This window comes from Somniosus microcephalus, chromosome 5, assembly GCF_052327205.1.
Source record: "Somniosus microcephalus isolate GS21.2 chromosome 5, FLI_Smic_1.0, whole genome shotgun sequence".
NCBI lineage: Eukaryota > Metazoa > Chordata > Chondrichthyes > Squaliformes > Somniosidae > Somniosus > Somniosus microcephalus.
Genome location: NC_140991.1, coordinates 72682533 through 72705969, shown reverse-complemented (window position 1 = coordinate 72705969; position 23437 = coordinate 72682533). Strand labels below are relative to the sequence as shown.

Below are 23437 nucleotides of genomic sequence, written 5' to 3'. Positions count from 1 at the left end.
TTAAGAGGCTCCTTAAAACGTACCTCTTGGACCAAGCTTTTGGTCAGCTGCCCCAATATCACCTTGTGGCTCGGTGTCAAATTTTGTTTGGTAGCGCTCCTGTGAAGCGCCATGGCACGTTTTACTACATTAAAAGGTGCCAGATAAATGAAAGTTGTTGTTGTAATTGAAAGTTGTGTGTGCTTGGAAAAGACAGATGGATTGCATAATTATTTTGCATCTTTGGGATTAGGAACATAGGATAATAGAACCATGGAACAGATTTAAATAAGTGAAAAGTAACAATTAAAATGTACAGTATGTAAATTATTATTTTAGATGCATTAGGAAAAATTTGTCTATAATAATCTACTGGGTAAGATAGTAAAGTCAAAGACAATAAGGGGTATTCAAAATGTGGCTGGATGCAAGGTGAAGCACCAGATAATGGAATTCATTGGGCAAATAGCTGTTTCCATCTTCAACTTTTTCTTATGAAGCAATAAAACAATTTGAGCCTCAAATTGGCAAAGGCTTCAATGAGGGTTTCATGAGTGGGGAGGTAGGGACATAGGAAGGTGATGTTCTTCCAAAATTCTATAGACTCTGGAACAGTTCCCATGGATTAGAGAGTAGCTAATGTTACCCCACTATTTTGCATCTGTGTTCACTATGGAGAAAGACGATGCAGACATAGAAATCGGGCAAGGGGACTGTGACATACTTGAACATATTAGCATCGAGAGGGAGGAGGTGCTAGCGGTTTTAGCAGGCCAAAAAGTGGATAAATCCCCAGGCCCGGACGAGATGTATCCCAGGCTGCTGTGGGAGGCAAAGGAGGAGATTGCAGGGGCTCTGACACAAATTTTCAGAACCTCTCTGGCCACAGGGGATGTACCAGAGGACTGGAGAACAGCTAATGTAGTACCATTATTCAAGAAGGGTAGCAGGGATAAACCAGGGAATTACAGGCCAGTGAGTCTAACATCTGTGGTGGGGAAATTATTGGAAAAAATTCTGAGGGACAAAATTAGTCTCCACTTGGAGAGGCAAGGATTAATCGGGGATAGTCAGCATGGCTTTGTCAAGGGTAAATCATGTCTGACAAATCTGATTGAATTTTTCGAGGGGGTGACTACGGGGGTGGATGAGGGAAATGCTGTGGATGTGGTTTACATGGACTTCAGTAAAGCTTTTGACAAAGTCCCGCATAGGAGACTGGTCAAGAAGGTAAGAGCCCATGGGATCCAGGGTGCCTTGGCGCGTTGGATCCTAAACTGGCTGAGTGGCAGGAGGCAGAGGGTGATGGTCGAAGGTTGCTTTTGTGACTGGAAGCCTGTGTCCAGTGGGGTACCTCAGGGATCGGTGCTGGGTCCCTTGTTGTTTGTGATCTACATAAATGATTTGGATGAGAATGTAAAAGGTATGATCAGTAAGTTCGCAGATGACACGAAAATTGGTGGGGTGGTAAATTGCGAGGAGGAAAGCCTCAGGCTACAGGACGATATAAACGGGTTGGTCAGATGGGCGGAAAAATGGCAAATGGAATTTAACCCTGAAAAGTGCGAGGTGATGCATTTTGGACGGACAAATAAGGCAAGGGAATACACAATGAGTGGTAGGACCCTAGGAAGTACAGAGGGTCAGAGGGACCTTGGTGTACATGTACATAGATCCCTGAAGGCAGCGGAGCAGGTAGATAAGGTGGTTAAAAAGGCATATGGGATACTTGCCTTCATTAGCCGAGGCATAGAATATAAGAGCAGGGAGGTTATGATGGAGCTGTACAAAACGCTGGTGAGGCCACAGCTGGAGTACTGTGTGCAGTTCTGGTCGCCTCACTATAGGAAGGATGTGATTGCCTTGGAGAGGGTGCAGAGAAGATTCACCAGGATGTTACCTGGGATGGAGCGCCTCAGCTATGAAGAGAGGCTGGACAGGCTGGGGTTGTTTTCCTTGGAGCAGAGAAGGCTGAGGGGGGACCTGATTGAGGTGTACAAAATGATGAGGGGCATAGATAGGGTAGATAAAGAGGAACTTTTCCCCTTAGTGGGGGGGTCAATAACAAGGGGGCATAGATTCAGGGTAAGGGGCAGGAGATTTAGAGGGGATTTGAGGAGGAACTTCTTCACCCAGAGGGTGGTTGGAATGTGGAATTCAATGCCTGGAAGGGTGGTAGAGGCAGGAACCCTCACAACATTCAAGAAGCATTTGGATGAGCACTTGAAATGCCATTGCATACAAGGCTATGGACCAAATGCTGGAAAATGGGATTAGACTGGACAGGGATGGATGGGCGGCGCAGACACGATGGGCCGAAGGGCCTCTTTCTGTGCTGTAAAACTCTATGACTATGACTCTATTCAAAAAAGACTAATCTACTTGAATTTTTGAGGATGAAACTACGATAGTATGAGGGGGCGAGTTGGCTAGGATGGACTGGGGAACGTTACTTAAAGGGTTGACGGTGTATAGGCAATGGCAAACATTTAAAGATCGCATGGATGAACTACAGAATTTGTTCATCCCTGTTTGGCATAAAAATAAAACAAAAAAGGTGACACAACCGTGGCTAATAAGGGAAATTAGGGATAGCATTAGATCCAAGGAGAGGACATAAATTGGCCAGAAAAAGCAGCAAACTTGAGGACTGGGAGCAGTTTAGGATCCAACAAAGGAGGACAAAGGGATTAATTAAGCAGGGGAAAGTACAGTATGAGAGTAAGTTTTCAGGGAAAATAAAAACTGACTGTCAAAGCTTTTATAGATATGTGAAGAGAAAAAGATTGGTGAAGTCAAGCGTAGGTCCCTTGCAGTCAGAATCAGGCGAATTTATAATGGGGAACAAAGAAATGGCTGACCAATTAAATACCTTTTTTGGTTCTGTCTTCACAAAGGAGGACACAAATAACCTCCCAGAGATGTCAGGGAACATAGGGTCTAATGAGAGGGAGGAACTGAATGAAATCAGTATTTGTAGGGAAATGGTGATAGGGAAATTGACGGGATTGGACGGGATTGAAGGCTGATAAATCCCCAGGGCCTGATAATCTACATCCTAGGGTACTTAAGGAAGTGGCCCTAGAAATAGTAGATGCATTGCTGGTCATCTTCCAAAATTCTACAGACTCTGGAACAGTTCCCATGGATTGAAGGGTAGCTAATGTAAGCCCACTATTCAAAAAAGGTGGTGAAGAGAAAACGGGGAATTATAGACCGGTAAGCCTGACATCGGTAGCGAGGAAAATGCTAGAGTCCATTATAAAAGATGTAATAGCAGAGCACTTGGAAAACAGTGACAGGATCGGACAAAGTCAACATGGATTTACAAAAAGTAAATCGTGCTTGACTAATCTTCTGGAATTTTTTGAGGATGTAACTGGTAAAATAGATAAGGGAGAACCAGTGGATGTGGTGTATTTGGACTTTCAGAAGGCTTTCGATAAGGTCCCACATAAGAGATTAGCATGTACAGTTAAAGCACATGGGATTGGGGGCAAGGTACTGACTTGGATAGAGAACTGGTTGGCAGACAGGAAGCAAAAAGTTGGAATAAACGGATCTTTTTCCGAGTGGCAGGCAGTGACTAGTGGGGTACCGCAGGGATCGGTGCTAGGACCCCAGCTATTCACAATATATATTAATGATCTAGACGAGGGAACTAGATGTAATATCTCCAAGTTTGTAGATGACACAAAGCTGGGTGGGCGTGTGTGCTGTGAGGAGGATGCCGAGAAACTCCAGTATGATTTGGACAGGTTGGGTAATTGAGCAGATACATGGCAGATGCAGTATCATGTGGATAAATGCGAGTTTATCCACTTTGGTGGCAAAAACAGGAAGGCAGATTATTATCTGAACGGCAATAGATTGGGAGAAGGGGAAGTGCAACGAGACCTGGGTGTCCTTGTGCACCAGTCGTTGAAGGCAAGCATGCAGGTGCAGCAGGCAGATAAGGCGGCAAATGGTATGTTGGCCTTCGTAGCGAGAGGATTCGAGTACAGGAACAAGGATGTCTTGTTGCAGTTGTACAGGGCCTTGCTGAGACCACACCTTGAGTATTGTGTGCAGTTTTGGTCGCCTTACCTGAGGAAGGATGTTCTTGCCGTGGAGGGAGTGCAGCGAAGATTCACCAGACTGATACCTGGGATGGCAGGAATGACGTATGAGGAGAGTTTGGGTCGATTGAGCTTATACTCGCTGGAGTTTAGAAGAATGAGAGGGGATCTCATTGAAACTTATAAAATTCTAACAGGACTAGACAGATTAGATGCAGGAAGGATGTTCCCGATGGTGGGGGAGTCCAGAACCAGGAGTCACAGTCTAAGGATAAGTGGTAAGCCATTTAGGACAGAGATGAGGAGGAATTTCTTCACCCAGAGAGTGGTGAACCTGTGACCTTCTCTACCACAGAAGGCAGTTGAGGCCAATTCATTAAATAAATTCAAGAAGGAGTTAGATATATTTCTTAAGGCTAAAGGGATCAAGGGATATGGGGAGAAAACAGGGACAGGGTACTGAATTTGGATGATCAGCCATGATCTCATTAAATGGCGGAGCAGGCTCGAGGGGCCGAATGGCCTACTCCTGCTCCTATCTTCTATGTTTCTGGAGGTAGAAATATCTGGTCTTTCCAGTGGACTGGACATGAGGGCTCGGAACTTCCTCCGTGAGCGCAACCCAGAAGTTAGACCTGAAAATGCACCCATTCCCGAACCCATTCTGCCGATATCAAGTTACACTTAAATTTCATGTGAATCTAATTAGAATACGCCCGAACGTAAGAGAGTAAATCAACATAAACAATCAGGACCCAAGGAAAGCGGCAAACTCACACCATATATTTCTCTTCTTTAAATATGAAAATTAAAGTGTCAACTCATTTAATCATCATTCATGCACATTAGGCATAGCATGTTTCAGGAACCTGCAATTGGGGAAGCTTTTCAATTTTTAAGTGTGACTTACAATATAAAATGCATTAAAAGAAAGAGAAAATATAATGCAGGTCTCAGTGAGGATAATTTTCGTTTAAATGCTCAAATAATTGTAATAAAATACCAGAAAATGACTGTTTCCTTTTGCGCATGAAAATCTGGTCGTAATGTTAGGAGCCTTTGAGCAAATGCAATTGCAGGAAACCCGTATATGGGGCCCTGTAAATTGGGGGTGGGGCCATTTTAATGGGTGGCGATCTGTTCGGGTGGAGTAATCAATAGATGACCATAAAAGATCAAGGATATTTTTACATGATCTTTTAGGCTGCGCAATTGATTTACGCCTCGGTTATGCGTGTCTCTGGGCGCAAAGAGAGAGAAAATTCAAGGCCAGGATAATGAAGTTAAACTTGAGTGTGGTTCAGTTGCGTACCTTCGGGTACAGCCTAAGCTCAGGTTTGAAGAGAACATCTTTGAGTTTAATCTGAGCAAACAGCTAAGGAGGTGCAAAATTTCTTGAGGGTGTAACTGTTGAATAGATAAGGGAGAACCAGTGGATGTGGTGTATTTGGATTTTCAGAAGGCCTTTGATAAAGTCCCACATAAGAGGTTAGTGTGCAAAATTAAGCACATGGGATTGGGGGTAATATACTGGCATGGATTGAAAATTGGTTAACAGACAGGAAACAGAGTAGGAATAAATGGGTCTTTTTCGGGGTGGCAGGCGGTGAATAGTGGAGTACCGCAGGGATCAGTGCTTGGGCCCCAGCTTTCCCCAATACTATCAATGATTTGGATGAGGGAACCAAATGTAATATATTTCCAAGTTTGCAGACGACATGAAACTAGGTGGGATTGTGAGTTGTGAGGAGGATGCAAAGAGGCTTCAAGGCGATTTAGACAAGTTGAGTGAGTGGGCAAATACATGGCAGATGCAGTATAACGCGGATAAATGTGAAGTTATCCACTTCGGTAGGAAAAACAGAAAGGCAGAGTATTATTTAAATGGTGATAGATTGGGAAATGTTGATGTGGGACCTGGGTGTCCTTGTACACCAGTCACTGAAAGCAAACATGCAGGTGCAGCAAGCAGTTAGGAAGGCAAATGGTATGTTGGCCTTCATTGCAAGAGGATTTGAGTACAGGAGCAAGGATATCTTACTACAGTTATACAGGGCCTTGGTGAGACCACACCTGGAGTACTGTGTGCAGTTTTGGTCTCCTTACCTAAGAAAGGATATACTTGCCATAGAGGGAGTGCAGCAAAGGTTCACCAGGGTGATTCCTGGGATGGCAGGACTGTCGTATGAGGAGAGATTGGGTCGACTAGGCCTGTATTCACTACAGTTTAGAAGAATGAGAGAGGATCTCATTGAAACGTATAAAATTCTGACAGGGCTAGATAGACTGGATGCAAGGAGGATGTTTCCCCTGGCTGGGGGGTCACAGTCTCAGGATACAGGGTAGGACATTTAGGACTGAGATGAGGAGAACTTTCTTCACTCAGAGGGTGGTGAACCTGTGGAATTCTCTACCACAGAAGGCTGTGGAGGTCAAGTACCTGAATATATTTAAGAAGGAGATAGATAGATTTCTAGACACAAAAGGCATCAAAGGGTATGGGGAGAGAGCAGAAATATGGTATTGAAATAGAAGATCAGCCATGATCATACTGAATGGCAAAGCAAGCTCGAAGGGCCTACTCCTGCTCCTATTTTTCTATGTTCTCTGTTTCTATGTTCCTGGGGGGAGGTGAATAGAATGTCCGAGAGATACTGAGCAGCTGCAATATAGCAGAAGGAAAGACATTCTACCCTTCATTTAATGATGCAATGTTTGGTAATTGGTATCAAAACTTTCAATAAACCTAACAAAATAAATAGTTGTAAAAGTATCTTTGGACAACCAAGGAAATTCATCAATAAAGCCACTACAGCAGTGCAGCCAAATACAGGTACACAAGTCTTCCTCCATTCAGCTGCACTTCGTGCTGTAAACAAGGCTCAATTCCAGGAATTGTGGCATTGTAGACGAAAATGTCAGCCTACACATTCTGCGTGAGGATAGGTAGCCTGATCTAAGAGTTTGCTCTCTATGGGTCTTTGTATAAAAACAGAGCTCAGCACACCCATTAAGTGTCATACTTTCTTTTTCACCATCAATGGACGCAAGTTTTTCAGCAGACAGCTCACTGTTTGTTGAGACGCAAGCTGCCCAGTGTAAATGCAAATCTGTTTTTCTCCCTTTCTTTCTTGAAGGCATTGATTACTGGGACACAGTTTCATGGATGCCAGCCACCCTTTGGTACTTTGCCAAGAGTCCATTATTCACATATGAGCCTTTACAATGAACATTGGCAGGCTATCCAGTTGTGGAGGACATTCACAGCCAAGCGCCATCTTGTCCTTGGGAGCTGGAAGGTGGTTATAAAACCCTCAAGTGCCAATCCTGGATAGCTGAGAGACTCTGCTGATGGCATTATATAGATCTTCCACCTGCTCACTGAAAATCACCTTACAATGTGGAGAGATCTGCAGCAACTTTGCTTGCAGTTGTTGTGGGTAACTGTCAACAAAGTGAACAGCAAAGCAACATCCCTTGGACTGGTCTCCTGAAGCTAGGATGTCCATTGCAGAGAAGTCCTCTTTTAGCGGTGGCATGGATGTCTCCTTGACACAATGTGAAAATCCAGCTATTCGGATTTATGGCCCAAAGGGACGATTCATTCAAAGGCTTTCAGGACAACCACGTACAGCTTCCAAGCCACCATGGAGTTAAAAGTAGGCAGGGCTCCAGGACTCTGGCTTTGGGTTGGAATGCAGCATAACCCTCTACTTGTGTCACGAGCCAACACCTAAATCACTTTGCACAGTTAGGAGCAACAGTGGAGTGAGCCTCTCGGGCTCAGACAGATTTGTGAAGCAGCCCTGGTTGTATTAATGAGAACATTGACGCTCAATGCAAGTGCACGCGTAGAAAGAAAAAAAATTACACTTATAAAGCATCTTTCACACCCTCAGGGTGTCCCAAAGTGCTTTATAGCCATTGAAGTACTTTTGAAGGTTAGGCACAGTTGTAATGTAGGAAACGCGGTAGCCAATTTACACACAAGGTCTCACAACTAGTGGTGTTCCGCAAGGGTCGGTGCTGGGTCCCCAACTCTTTACAATCTATATTAACGATTTGGAGGAGGGGACCGAGTGTAACATATCAAAGTTTGCAGATGATACTAAGATGGGGGGGAACGTAGTGAGTGAGGAGGACATAAAAAACCTGCAAGGGGACATAGACAGGCTAAATAAGTGGGCAGAGATTTGGCAGATGGAATACAATACTGGAAAGTGTGAGGTTATGCACTTTGGCAGGAAAAATCGTAGAGCAAGCTATTATCTTAATGGCAAGAAACTGGAAAGTACTGAAGTACAAAGGGATCTGGGGGTCCTGGTGCACGAAACTCAAAAGGTTAGTATGCAGGTGCAGCAAGTGATTAAGGCGGCCAATGGAATGTTGGCTTTCATTGCTAGGGGGATAGAATATAAAAATAGGGAGGTATTGCTTCAGTTGTACAAGGTATTGGTGAGACCGCACCTGGAATACTGCATACAGTTTTGGTGTCCATACTTAAGAAAAGGCATACTTGCTCTCGAGTCAGTACAAAGAAGGTTCACTCGGTTAATCCCAGGGATGAGGGGATGGACATATGAGGAGAGGTTGAGTAGATTGGGACTCTACTCATTGGAGTTCAGAAAAATGAGAGGCGATCTTATTGAAACATATAAGATTGTGAAGGGGTTGGATCGGGTGGATGCGGGGAGGATGTTCCCGATGATGGGTGAAACTAGAACTAGGGGGCATAGTCTTAGAATAAGGGGCTGCTCTTTCAAAACTGAGATGAGGAGGAACTACTTCACTCAGAGGGTGGTAGGTCCATGGAATATGCTGCCCCAAAAAGCTGTAGAAGCTACATCATTACATAAATTTAAAACAGAAATAGACAGTTTCCTAGAAGTAAAGGGAATTAAGGGTTATGGGGAGCGGGCAGGAATTTGGACATGAGTCGAGGTTCGGATCGGACATGGCCCTGTGGGTAGCGGAGCGGGCCCAGGGGCCGTGTAGCCTGATCCTGCTCCTATTTCGTGTGTCTAATTCTGTTAGATTCAGGAGATGGTTCTGTGATAGTAGATTGGCAGTTAGGATCAGATCAGCCATGATCTTATTAAATGGCGGAGCAGGCTCGAGGGGCCGATTGGCCTACTCCTGCTCCTATTTCTTATGTTCTTATTGTGATAATGACCAGGTAATTTGTTTTAGCAATTTTGGTTGAGGGATAAATATTGGCCAGGATACCAGCGAGAACTCCCCTGCTCTTTTTTGAAATAGTGCCACGGGATCTTTTACATCCACTTGAGGGGGCAGACTGGGCATCAGTTTAACATCTCACCCAACGACGGCACCTTGGACAGTACAGCACTCCCTCAGTACTGCACTGAAGTGTCAGCCTAGATTTCGTGCTCAACTCTCTGGAGTGAGGTTGAACACAACCTACTGACTCAGAGGGGAGAGTAATCCCACTGAGCCATGGCTGACACCGTAGAGGCATTGATAAGAATGAACCCATGTCAGGTAGAAAGCCCATAGAGGTCTTCTTTCTAGATGTGAAAGCCCTGGACACCTAAAGATCTCCTTGGTGTTCCAGAAAGTGGTAGAGGGTACCAAAGAGTGCCGAGGGGAGAATGGGACCTGTATTAATGTAGGGAGAGGATTCCAGACTCCCTCCAGCATTCCAAAGAAAAACCCTAAAGGACTAAGTTCACCTGAATTCCTACCAGAAATGTATACATATATGGGCATTTGGTAAGGACAGATTTAAAGACTTGATTATAATGATAGTCTTTACCTGCACCTTGCAAACGACTAAAGGAGGACTGATAGACGTGGTAAATCAGCATAATCCAGAAATTGGGATGAAATGAATTTGGGCAATCTCAACCCAGTTCCCAGTGGACATAGGGCCACAGTGCAAACTACTCTCAAATTTACACACAGAGGGAATTACTCAGGCTACAAGGATAATAGTCGTTAGATACAGTAATTCATACTGGCAGATTAGCATGGTCTAAGAATGGAGTTAAAGCACATAAGAACATAAGAAATAGGAGCAGTAGGCCAATCGGCCCCTCGAGCCTGCTCCGCCATTCAATAAGATCATGGCTGATCTGATCCTAACTGCCAATCCACTATCACAGAACCACTTAATCACTTGCTGCACCTGCATACTAACCTTTTGAGTTTCGTGCACCAGGACCCCCAGATCCCTTTGTACTTCAGTACTTTCCAGTTTCTTGCCATTAAGATAATAACTTGCTCTACGATTTTTCCTGCCAAAGTGCATAACCTCACACTTTCCAGTATTGTATTCCATCTGCCAAATCTCTGCCCACTTACTTAGCCTGTCTATGTCCCCTTGCAGGTTTTTTATGTCCTCCTCACTCACTACTTTCCCTCCCATCTTAGTATCATCTGCAAACTTTGATATGTTACACTCGGTCCCCTCCTCCAAATCGTTAATATAGATTGTAAAGAGTTGGGGACCCAGCACTGACCCCTGCGGAACACCACTAGTTACTGATTGCCAGTCTGAGAATGAACCATTTATCCCAACTCTCTGCCTTCTGTGAGATAGCCAATCCTCTATCCATGCCAGAATATTACCCCCAATCCCATGATTTTTTATCTTAAGCAATAATCTTTTGTGTGGCACCTTGTCAAATGCCTTTTGGAAGTCTAAATACACTACATCCACTGGTTCCCCTTTATCCACCCTATATGTTACTTCCTCAAAGAACTCCAGCAAATTTGTCAAACATGACTTCCCCTTCATAAAACCATGCTGACTTTGTCCTATTAAATTATTATCCAAATGTCCTGTTACTGTCTCCTTAATAATGGACTCCAAAATTTTACCTACCACAGATGTTAGGCTAACCGGTCTATAGTTTCCAGCCTTCTGTCTACTGCCCTTTTTAAATAAGGGTGTTACATTAGCAGTTTTCCAGTCTGCCGGGACCATTGCCGAGTCCAGGGAGTTTTGGAAAATTACCAATGCATCCACAATCCCTACCGCCACTTCCCTCAAGACCCTAGGATGTAAGCCATCAGGTCCAGGTGATTTATCCGCCTTGAGTCCCATTATTTTACCGAGTACCACTTCCTTAGTGATTTTGATCGTGTTTAGCTCCTCCCCCCCCCTTTAGCCCCCTGTTTGTCCAGTGTTGGGATATTCTTAGTGTCTTCTACTGTAAAGACTGATGTAAAATATTCACTCAGTGTTTTTGCCATCTCCATATTTCCCACCATTAATTTCCCAGTCTCATCCTCTAAGGGACCAACATTTACTTAGCCACCCTTTTTCTTTTTATATAACTATAAAAACTCTTACTATCTGTTTTTATATTTTTTGCTAATTTACTTTCATAATCTATCTTCCCTTTCTTAATCAATCTTTTTGTTATTTTTTGCTGTCTTTTAAAGTTTTCCCAATCCTCTATCCTCCCACTAGATTTGGCTACCTTATATGCCCTTGTTTTTAGTCACATACTATCCTTAATTTCTTTACTTAGCCACGGATGGCTGTCTTTTCTTTTACACCCTTTTCTTCTCAGTGGAATATATATTTTTTGGAAGTTGTAAAATAACTCCTTAAATGTACACCATTGATCATGTATCATCTTACCCTTTAATCTATTTTCCCAATCCACTCTACTCAATTCCGCTCATACCTTCATAGTCTCCTTTATTCAAGCTCAGCACGCTTGTTTGAGATCCAACCTTCTCACCCTCTAATTGAATATGGAATTCAACCATGTTATAGTCACTCATTCCAAGGGGATCCTTTACTAGGACATTTTTAATTAATCCTGTCTCGTGGTCGGTTCAGTTACATACTGCTCAAGAAACCCATCCCTAATACACTCAATGAACTCATCCTCAAGGCAGCCCTGCCCAATTTGATTTGTCCAATTCATATGATAGTTAAAATCCCCCATAATTATAGATGTTCCCTTATTACAAGCCTCAACTATTTCCCGATTGATACTCCGTCCAACAGAGTTGCCAGAGTTCGGAGGCCTATAGACTACGCCCACTAGTGTTTTTTTCCCCTTATTATTCCTTACCTCCACCCAAACGGTTTCATTGTCCTGATCTTTTGACCCAATATCATTTCTCTGTATTACAGTGATTCCTTCCTTTATTAACATAGCCACCCCACCTCCCCTTCCTTCCTGCCTGTCCTTCCTGATCGTTAAATAACCTGGTATGTTTACTTCCCAGGCATTGTCACCCTGCAGCCATGTTTCTGTAATGGCCACAAGATCATACCCATATGTAGTTATTTGTGCAATTAACTCGTCTATTTTGTTACGAATGCTATGTGCATTCAGATAGAGAACTTTCAAAGATGTTTTGTGACACTTAGTTCCTGCTTTTGCCCTTTTTATTACTTTACCTTTTACTCCATACCTTCTGCCCCTTCCTGACATGCTCTGGTTTTTAATTTCCCCACTGCTACCTAATTCTATGACCTTCTCTGTTGTCATTTTTATTATTTGCTCTCTAGGATCCTCCCCCCCACTAGTTAGTTTAAAGCCCTCTCTACAGCCCTAGTTATATGATCCGCCAGGACTCTAGTCCCAGCACTGGCCAAGTGAAGCCCGTCCCAACGGAACAGCTCCCTCCTGCCCCAGTACTGGTGCCAGTGTCCCAGGAAGCAAAACCCATTTCTCCCACACCAGTCTTTGAGCCACGCATTTAACTCTCTAATTTTATTTGTCCTAGCCAAATTCGCTCGTGGCTCAGGTAATAATCCAGAGATTATTACCATTGAGGTTCTGCTTTTTAATTTGGCCCCTAGCTGCTCAAGCTCCCTCAGCAGAACCTCCTTCCTTGTCCTATCTATGTCGTTGGTACCAACATGGACCACGACAACTGGATCCTCCCCCTCCCACTCCAAGTTTCTCTCCAGTCCAGAGGAGATGTCCTTAACCCTGGCACCGGGCAGGCAACACAGCCTTCGGGACGCTCGCTCTCGGCTGCAGAGAACTCTATCTATCCCCCTAACGATACTATCCCCTACCACTACAACATTTCTTTTAACTCCCCCCACTTGAATGGCCCCCCGCTCCACGGTGCTGTGGCCAGGTTGCTCATCCTCCCTGCAGTCCCTGTTCCCATCCTCACAGGGAGTAAGAGCCTCGAACCTGTTGGACAAGTGCAAGGGCTGCGGCTCCTCCAACACTACCTCCTGGATCCCCGTACCTGCCTCACTTGTCACACCATCCTGACCCTGGCCACGGACTACACCTGAATTAATTAATCTAATTGGTGTGACTACCTCCTGATACACAGAGTCCAGGTAACTCTCCCCCTCCCTGATGTGTCTCAGTGTTTGAAGCTCGGACTCCAGCTCTTCAACACGGAGCCGGAATTCCTCGAGCAGCCAACACTTACTGCAAATGTGATCACCGTGAGCATCAATGGTGTCCACCAGCTCCCACATATTGCAGCAGCAACACATCGCCTGATCTCCCATTCTATGTAATTAATTAAATTTATTAATATTATTCTTAAATACCCTCTGCCTTGATTCTAGATGGTGAATATCACACCTTAGAAACTATAAACCAAGGAGATTTAAGCTTAAAAAGGGAGAAATACTTACCAACCAATCACTTACCCGCTTTGTGGCGACGTCACACCTTGAATACTTTTTACCTCTCTCCTTGCCTGAGATTGGAGATTGGTGAGGCCTACCTGAGCCTCTGGGGCCTCTTGTAGTCGCTCTGCCGCTCAGCTCCGCCTCCACCCGCTGCCGATGCCGCACTGGGGCCTACCTGAGCCTCTGGGGCCTCTTGTAGTCGCTCTGCCACTCAGCTCCGCCTCCACCCGCTGCCGATGCCGCACTGGGGCCTACCTGAGCCTCTGGGGCTTCTTGTAGTCGCTCTGCCGCTCAACTCCGCCTCCACCCGCTGCCGATGCCGCACTGGGACCTACCTGAGCCTCTGGGGCCTCTTGTAGTCGCTCTGCCGCTCAGCTCCGCCTCCACCCGCTGCCGATGCCGCACATTGCTGTGGTGAAGTGGTGGGGAAACTACAATCTGCACTTGGTAATGCTGTACCTGGCCAAACTTGATATGGGCACTGGATGTTCAAGTTATTTTATTCCCCAGCACTTATTTTATATTTTAAAAAAATACAATAAGTTACATGCATACCCTCCTTTACCCCGACTACAGCTTTTGTTTCCACCAAGCCATGTGTCCCTTGCATCCCAGGCAACTGGCACTGTTTTCTTCAGCTGGTCACCATAAGGCAAACAAAGGGATGCTGGTAAAAACCTTGGTGTTTTTTCCCTTCTCCCCTCATGATGCCTGCCTTTTGCTAGACATTTCCTATAACCAGCACAGTGGAGATAGTGACCTCAGCACAATGAGTTATCAAATCTTTGGACCTCCATTCCATGGCACCACACATTAATCCTACATACTCCACTGCGTCGCTGAAGGATGAAAAATCTTGAGATAGGCCCATAATTTCACAATTTGGATGACAACTTATTCAGTTGTATGTGGTGGGGGTGAGGCGGGTGGGGACTGGGAAGAAGTCAGATTAGGAAGAATTACCGGCACAATAAATGTTCTCCTTTACCATCATTGAAGTATGAACTCTTTTCTGACACGAACTTTTAACATACATTTTAATGAGGTCAGACTGTATTAAATTCAGTATCAAAACTTAATATCTTTCAAGTTATTAGGTGATATTAAGAATCAATACAAGCCACTATTATAGTGACTTATTGTCAGTCAGTCTTATTAGTCCGATACATCTGGGTTTTCTATTGAGAGAAATCTTACCTTTGTTTTTCCTGATACGCATTTTGCTATTTTGTCCCAGCGTTCAGAAATCCCCTTCGGATACTGTTGTAAGGCTAGCTCAAGCAGTTTTTGTTGATTTTGGTTCCACAGTTCAGCGATTTCTTCTGGAGATCGAATCCTCCCCTTCCTTTTCTTTTCCTCATCACTATCATCATCATCCAGTTGTGTGTTATCAAAGTCCCTCTGACGCCTTCCTTTTTGTTTCTGTTCCATTTCTTCTTGGATCATAAGAGTTCTCTCTGACGTTTTTGCAGTTTTCCGTTTCCGAGGCCTGGTTTCTGTGACCAATTGCTCGGCGTAGTTATCTTGATCATCCCCATTTTCAAACTCTTCAAGTTCTCCTTCAACCTCCTCATCTCTTTTAGTGATTATGTGGTCAGACAGAACTGTTTCACGTTTAGCATTCTTTACAGTCTGAGATACAGACTTTAGATCCAATAGTTTTATTGTTCCTGATAATAAAAACACACATTTGGATTAACAGTGCACATATTTTCCAAAGCTTACAACAATGTTGCTATAAACAATACAACAGAATTTTTTTTGTGAACAAAGCTATCCATTCATATACGTTTGCGCAGGTGAATACAAGATTACCTACCATATGTATGGGCTCCCCCCCCTTTGAAAGAACTTCAACCTTTGCATACAAATGGATCATTGCCATCATGCCATGAAGTTTATGGATGGGAGGTCAGCCAGGAGAGCTTCGGAGTGGTCAAGTCTGGAGGTGACAAACGCATGGATCAGGGTTTCAGCAGCAGATGGGGTTGAGGCAGGGGAAGAACCAGGTGATGGTGCAGAGACAAAAGTAGAGAGTGTTTGTGCTGGAACAGATCAGGGATCAGACACTCAGCTCAGGGTCAAATAGGATGTTGAGGTTGCGAACAATCCGGTTCAACCAAAGACAGCAGCTGGGTGGACAGAATTGGGTGGCAAGGGTATGGAGTTCATGGTAGGGGGTCCATGATAATGGCTTTGACCTTCTCAAGTTGAACTGTGGGGAACTGAGGCTCATCCAGGTCTGGATGCCAATCAGTCTGACAACACAGATTCAGTGGAAGCATCGAGAGAGATGGTGGAGAAGTAGAGCTGGGCATCGTAAGCATGCTAGTGGAAGCTGACCAGATGTCTTACGATTATTTCTCAAAAGGGCAGCATGAAGATGAGGAAGAGGAGGGAGCCAAGGATAAATCCTTGGACTACAGAGGTAACGGTGTAGGTATGGGTAGAGAAGCCATTATTGGAGATTCCCTGACTACAACTGGATAACAAACAGTGGAATGAAGCGAGGACAGTCCCATTGAGCTAGACAACAGAGAAGAGGCATTGCAGGAGGATGGTGTATTGAACCATGTCAAAGGCTGAAGACAGGTCGAGGAGGCACAGTGCACTACGGTCACAGTAACAGAAAATGTAATTTTTGCCTCAGTAGATCCATTTCAGTGCTGTGGCAAAGGCAAAATCCTGATGGAAAGATTCAAATATGGAGTTGCAGGAAAGATGGCACAGATTTGGGAGCTGACAACACATTCAAGGACTGCGGCAAGGAAAGTGAGGCTCGAGATGGGGCGGTTTGCAAGGGCAAAGGGGTCGAGGCTGGGTTTATTTAACAAGGGGGTGATGATGGAAATTTTGATAGGGAGAGGAACAATACCAGAGAAGAAACCATTTACAATATCAGCTAGCATGACAGCTACGAAAGGAATTTGGGAGTTTAGTGCGAATGGGGTTACGTACATAGGATAGGATTACATAGGATATAGAGCACAGAAACAGGTATTTCGCCCCAGTCTATGCCAGCGTTTATGCTCCACTCGAGCTCCCTCCAGTCTTTCTTCATCTAAAATCGATCAGCATAATCCTCTATTCCCTTCTCCCTCATATGCGTATCTAGCCTCCCCTTAAATGCATCTATATTATTCACTACAACCACTCCCTGTGGTAGCAAGTTCCACATTCTCACCACTCTCTGGGTAAAGAAGCTTCTTCTCAATTTCCTATTTGATTTCTTGGTGACTATCTCATGTTGATGGCCTCTAGTTTTGCTCTTCCCACAAGTGGAAACGCTCTCTCTATCTACTCGATCAAAACCTTTCATAATTTGAAAGACCTCTTAAGAAGAGACCCAGACTGTTCATCCTTTCCTGATATGCATACCCTCGCATTTTTGGTCCTTGTAAAATTTTTTCTGTGCCCTCTCCAGTGCCTCTATATCCTTTTTATAATATGGCAACCAGAATTGTACGCAGTACGCCAAGTGTGGTCTAACCAAGGTTTGCTACAGGTTTAGCATAACTTCTCTTATTAATGTCTTCTTGTAATTTGTTGCAGTCCCCCTTAATATTGACTATCCACCCCACCCCCAAAAAAATTTGGTGTCATCTTCAAATTTAGAAATTGTATTTTTGATTCCAAAGTCTAAATCATTAATATAAATTGTGAACAACAATGGTCAAAGCACTGATCCTTGTGGACCACCACTTCCCACCTTATGTCACTCTGAATAGCTACCCTTTACCCCTACTCTCTGCTTTCTGTTTTGAAGCCAAGTCTTGAAGGGTTAAGGGAGTAGGAGGACGAGATGAGCTCAAAGAGGGCAGAGGAGGAGATAGGAAAGAAACTAGAGAAAGACCTCTAGGGAAGAGAGGGAGGAGGTGCTAGCGGTTTTAGCAGGCCAAAAAGTGGATAAATCCCCAGGCCCGGATGAGATGTATCCCAGGCTGCTGTGGGAGGCAAAGGAGGAGATTGCAGGGGCTCTGACACAAATTTTCAGAACCTCTCTGGCCACAGGGGATGTACCAGAGGACTGGAGAACAGCTAATGTAGTACCATTATACAAGAAGGGTAGCAGGGATAAACCAGGAAATTACAGGCCAGTGAGCCTAACATCTGTGGTAGGGAAATTATTGGAAAAAATTCTGAGGGACAAAATTAGTCTCCACTTGGAGAGGCAAGGATTAATCGGGGATAGTCAGCATGGCTTTGTCAAGGGTAAATCATGTCTGACAAATCTGATTGAATTTTTCGAGGGGGTGACTACGGGGGTGGATGAGGGAAATGCTGTGGATGTGGTTTACATGGACTTCAGTAAAGCTTTTGACAAAGTCCCGCATAGGAGACTGGTCAAGAAGGTAAGAGCCCATGGGATCCAGGGTGCCTTGGCGCGTTGGATCCTAAACTGGCTGAGTGGCAGGAGGCAGAGGGTGATGGTCGAAGGTTGCTTTTGTGACTGGAAGCCTGTGTCCAGTGGGGTACCTCAGGGATCGGTGCTGGGTCCCTTGTTGTTTGTGATCTGCATAGATGATTTGGATGAGAATGTAAAAGGTATGATCAGTAAGTTCGCAGATGACACGAAAATTGGTGGGGTGGTAAATTGCGAGGAGGAAAGCCTCAGGCTACAGGACGATATAAACGGGTTGGTCAGATGGGCGGAAAAGTGGCAAATGGAATTTAACCCTGAAAAGTGCGAGGTGATGCATTTTGGACGGACAAATAAGGCAAGGGAATACACAATGAGTGGTAGGACCCTAGGAAGTAGAGAGGGACCTTGGTGTACATGTACATAGATCCCTGAAGGCAGCGGAACAGGTAGAGAAGGTGGTTAAAAAGGCATATGGGATACTTGCCTTCATTAGCAGAGGCATAGAATATAAGAGCAGGGAGGTTATGATGGAGCTGTACAAAATGCTGGTGAGGCCACAGCTGGAGTACTGTGTGCAGTTCTGGTCACCTCACTATAGGAAGGATGTGATTGCTTTGGAGAGGGTGCAGAGAAGATTCACCAGGATGTTACCTGGGATGGAGCGCCTCAGCTATGAAGAAAGACTAAACAGGCTGGGGTTGTTTTCCTTGGAGCAAAGAAGGCTGAGGGGGGACCTGATTGAGGTGTACAAAATGATGAGGGGCATAGATAGGGTAGACAAAGAGGGACTTTTCCCCTTAGTAGGGGGGTCAATAACAAGGGGGCATAGATTCAGGGTAAGGGGCAGGAGATTTAGAGGGGATTTGAGGAGGAACTTTTTCACCCAGAGGGTGGTTGGAATGTGGAACTCACTGCCTAAAAGGATGGTAGAGGCAGGAACCCTCACAACATTCAAGAAGCATTTGGATGAGCACTTGAAATGCCATTGCATACAAGGCTACGGACCAAATGCTGGAAAATGGGATTAGACTGGACAGGGATGGATGGGCGGCGCAGACACGATGGGCCGAAGGGCCTCTTTCTGTGCTGTAAAACTCTATGACTATGACCTGGGGCCAGGGCTAAAGCAAAGGGGAGGGTTAGCTTCGTTTGGCAGGGGAAATGGCAGAGGTGGGAGGCAGCTGAATCGGAGTGACAAAAATCCATGAGCTCCTTGTACTTCTTGTTGGAGTTGAGGGTGGCAGGAGCAGGGGAAAAGGGTTGAAGGAGACAATTGGTAATGGAGAAAAAAAATTTGGGTTATCTTTGCTCCGCAGGTGGTTTTGGCAGAGAACCATACCACAGTAAGCAGTCAACAGCTTCAGGAGAGGAGAGGAGGAGATTAAGAAATTGCTTTTTTTTTTTTTTTTAAAAACATGAATAATCTTTCCCCTACATTTAGCTTTTTAAAATAATGATGGTTGACACTAGCAAGGTAGTATTTATTGCCCATCCTTAAGTGCCCCGAGGGCATTAATAGTCAATCACATAATGTGGAACTGGAGTCACATGTAAGCCATACCTGGTAAGGCACAAGTTACATCAGTAAACCAGTGAGGATTTTATGTCAATCCAAGTGTCATGACCATTTCTTGTGCTAGCCCAAAAAATACCAGATATTTTAATTCAAATTCACAACTTGACATGGAGGCATTTGAACTCGAGACCTCTGTGTTTGCTAGTCCTGTACTATAACCACTAGGCTATGGCTAAAGGTCATGTAGGAAGACTAAGTTTTCTAAGAAAACTTGGGCATTTCATTATTGAAAAGAGGTTTAGAGGTGACCTTTTAGAGATAGACAAGATAATAAATGATACGAAAAAAGGTAAACATGGAACACCAAGTTAAACCATGACAAGAGGAGGTAGAAATTAAAGGCAAATTTAAGCTAGGATCATCCTGGAGTGCAAAGATAACCCAGGTACTTTTATTTACTACCGACCACCCTCTTAAACTGCTCCACCCTGACCTTTAACAAGTGTGAAAGATTTCTTTGTCTCCATGATAAAAATCATAGAAATTTATGGCACAGAAGGAGACCATTCGGCCCATCTTGTCCGTGCCGGTTGAAAAAGAGCTATTCAGCCTAATCCCACTTTCCAGCTCTTGGTCCATAGCCTTGTAGGATACGGGACTTCAAGTGCATATCCAAGTACTTTTTAAATGTGATGAGGGTTTCTGCTTCTACCACCCTTTCAGGTAGCAAGTTCCAAACCCCCACCACCCTCTGGGTGAAAAAAGTTCTCGGCTCCCCTCTAACCCTTCTACCAATTAGTTTAAATCTATGCCCCCTGGTTATTGACCTCTCTGCTAAGGGAAATAGGTCCTTCCTATCCATTCTATCATAATTTTATACACCGCAATTAAATGTCCCCTCAGCCTCCTCTGTTCCAAAGAAAACAACCCCAACCTATCCAATCTTTCCTCATAGCTAAAATTCTCCAGTCTTGGCAACATCCTCGTAAATTTCCTCTGTACCTATTCTAGTGCAATCACACCTTTCCTGTAATGTGATGACCAGAACTGCACGTAGTACTCTAGCTGTGGTCTAATTAGCGTTTTATACAGTTCAAGCAATACCTCCCTGCTCTTATATTCTATGCCTCGGCTAATAAAGGAACATATCACGTATGCCTTCTTAACCACCTTATCTACCTGTCCTGCTACCTTCAGGGATCTGTGGACATGCACTCCAATGTCCCTCTACACTTCTCAGTATCCTACCATTTATTGTGTATTCCCTTGCCTTGTTAGCCCTCCCCAAATTGAATTCTATTTGCCACTTTTCTGCCCACCTGACCAGTCCATTGATATCTTCCTGCAGGCTACAGCTTCCTTCCTCACTATCAACCACACAGCCAATGATAGAGAACATCCGTCAGCCACCTTGCTAATTTACTCCTCCCACTAAGCCAAACCTCCCACCATCTTCTCCCAACCGAAGTCTACACCGTTACCCATGTCTCATTTCTTCCCTATTTTTCTCTCCTTACTCTCCAAGCTCATCCCATTCACGAGAGCTACCTCCTACTCCCTCAAACCTGAATCCACTAAACATCTGTTCACACAACTTCGTTTCCTGGCCCCCACTTACAAGGATGCGTTAAGTGGTTCACTCACCTCAGGTACCATCTCCCTACCTTTCAAAAATAGTCATCACTCGTTTCCTCAAAATAACTGAAGTTATCCAAATCCTGGATCAAGGCCAAGTTCGAAAACTAGGCTGGTTAGTGATGAACAGGTTAAGTCGGTCCCAGAAATCGCAGATTCCTTCCCTCAGCCAATGAGTTAACATGGAATGTTTCTTGACTAATACAATTTTAATGAAGCATTCACATGACTCCTTCCTGCTGGTGCAATTTCTATATTTGACCTTTGAGTGTAGGATTAGCCTTTTGTGCCATTTTTTTTTTTTTTTTTTTTTTAAACTCCCTTCCTCTCCTGAAAGAAAGGCTTGGATTTATATAGTGCCTTTCACAACATCAGGACATCCCAAAGTGCTTTACAGCCAATGAAGTACTTTTGAAGTGTAGTCACGGTTGTGATGCAAGAAACACGACAGCCAATTTGCACACAGCAAGGTCCCACAAACAGCAGTGTGATAATGACCAGATAATTTGGTTTTTTTAAGTGGTGTTACTTGAGGGATAAATATTGGCCAGGACACCAATGAGAATGCCCCTGCTCTTCTTCGGAATAGTGCCAAGGGATCTTTTACATCTCATCCAAAAGATGGCACCTCTGACAGTGCCTCAATACTGCATTGAAGTGTCAGCCAAGTATAATTTTTGTGCTCAACTCTCTGGAGTGAAGTTGAACCCACAAACCTTCTGCTACTACTGAGCCACGGCGCACACCTTCAGAAAAGGCCTTGTGGGTAGGGTAGTGTAATAGTTATAGTATTGGACTATCCACCCAGAGGTCACAAGTTCAAATCCCAAAATGGCAAGTGACAAGCGTCTGTACCTCCCTGGTTCAAAGGCAACCAAACATTCTTGTCATCAGAATCACTTTTCAACAGAGAAGTTACTGTTGTCCAACCTGTACGTTGAGCTTCCCCCCAGCAGTGACACTCTAACTTTGCGAAAGAAGCTAAGCCACATAGTTTGTAAGTTTCTGGGACTGAAATGGTGGTCTCCATGACAGCAGACTCTCTGATTACGCCGTCGTAATCCATTTGGAAGTTCCGGATGCGCGAAATCCGGAACTTGTGATCTGTCAAGGTACACCTTGACAGATCATCCGAACTGCCTGGACACTCAGTATTGCTGGTGCAAAGTTGGGTTATTTGCTCAACAACTACCCCGCAATTGCCCACACAACTCTTACGGCTGGTAAAAGCAGGCGCAGGGCCTGATTTCATCAGCATAAGGGTATATATAAGGCTTAAATTAAACATTTAAAAATACAAAATAATGCATGCACTCATTAAATGAGTTTATGCAAATATTGGCCTGGATTAAGATGTTTAAAATTATTTATCAAAAAATTTAATTTTTATTGAGGTTGGTGCAATGAAGGGACTTATGAATAAAATTGCAATTCAGTACATTTATAATTATTAGAATTCTGTAAATTATATAATTATTTGGGTATTCCATTACATATCATTAGGGGATTCCCTTCGTAAAGGATTGCAATGGAATCCTCCTTTGTGATTGGAGGACAGGGTCCACGTGATCCCAGGGACGCTTCCGAACTGCCTGTGTCCCTGGCCCTTTACGCTGCCGTCCACCTGAAGGTGCAAGACCGCAACTATACGCAGCCTGGAAAACTGGAGGCAAGTTCGTAAATGTTTCGCGGGTCAGAGGCGTACTCGAGGTACGCCTCCAACCACAATTTCTAGCCCTCTATGTTTGATTGCCAACCTGTGCTGATATGAGCCAGGATGGTAGGAGGGATGAATAATTAGTCTCGAGACACCCTGGGCTCAAAACAGGAGGGAAAAAATGAGACGGGTTTCCCCACTCCTAATTCCTAGCTATGTGGTAACTTTTCAGTCCCTCCCTACAAACTGAAAGGCGATAGTACAAGGAATTTGAGCTGGGTGGTAACAACAGAAAATTGGTGAATAGCAACATAAACTCTTTCCTATGTGGAAGACAGGAGAGATATACTACTGCAGCTGAAAGAAAATCAAGTGAGGGCACACACGAGAATGAGGACATATACAACAGAATGAGAAAAGATCATTCGAGCACACAGGACAGAAATTGCTTAAGCGGACAATGTACCAGGAGATACTGCCCCTAGGGTTAGCAGTTTGCTAAAGAGATTGAACGAACGAGAAAGACAAAATGCTTACTGCACTCAATGCAGTATTTTAAGTATTACAACAAAGAGATCAAGTCTGATTGTCTGGTTGGAAAAGAAAATATGATACGAGAACAGGGAAATTGGGA

At 44.3% G+C, this 23437-nt stretch overlaps 1 protein-coding gene across 1 annotated transcript in view; it reads right to left on the bottom strand.

Annotated features, from left to right (window-relative positions):
• Positions 1-23437, bottom strand: part of LOC147117116 (dnaJ homolog subfamily C member 1-like) — a 107259-nt gene that overhangs the window by 1206 nt on the left and 82616 nt on the right. Inside the window, exon 4 of the mRNA XM_085987807.1 lies at positions 14830-15302. Within this exon, the coding sequence (XP_085843933.1) occupies positions 14830-15302 (473 nt within the window). The remainder of the gene's footprint in view (positions 1-14829; positions 15303-23437) is intronic.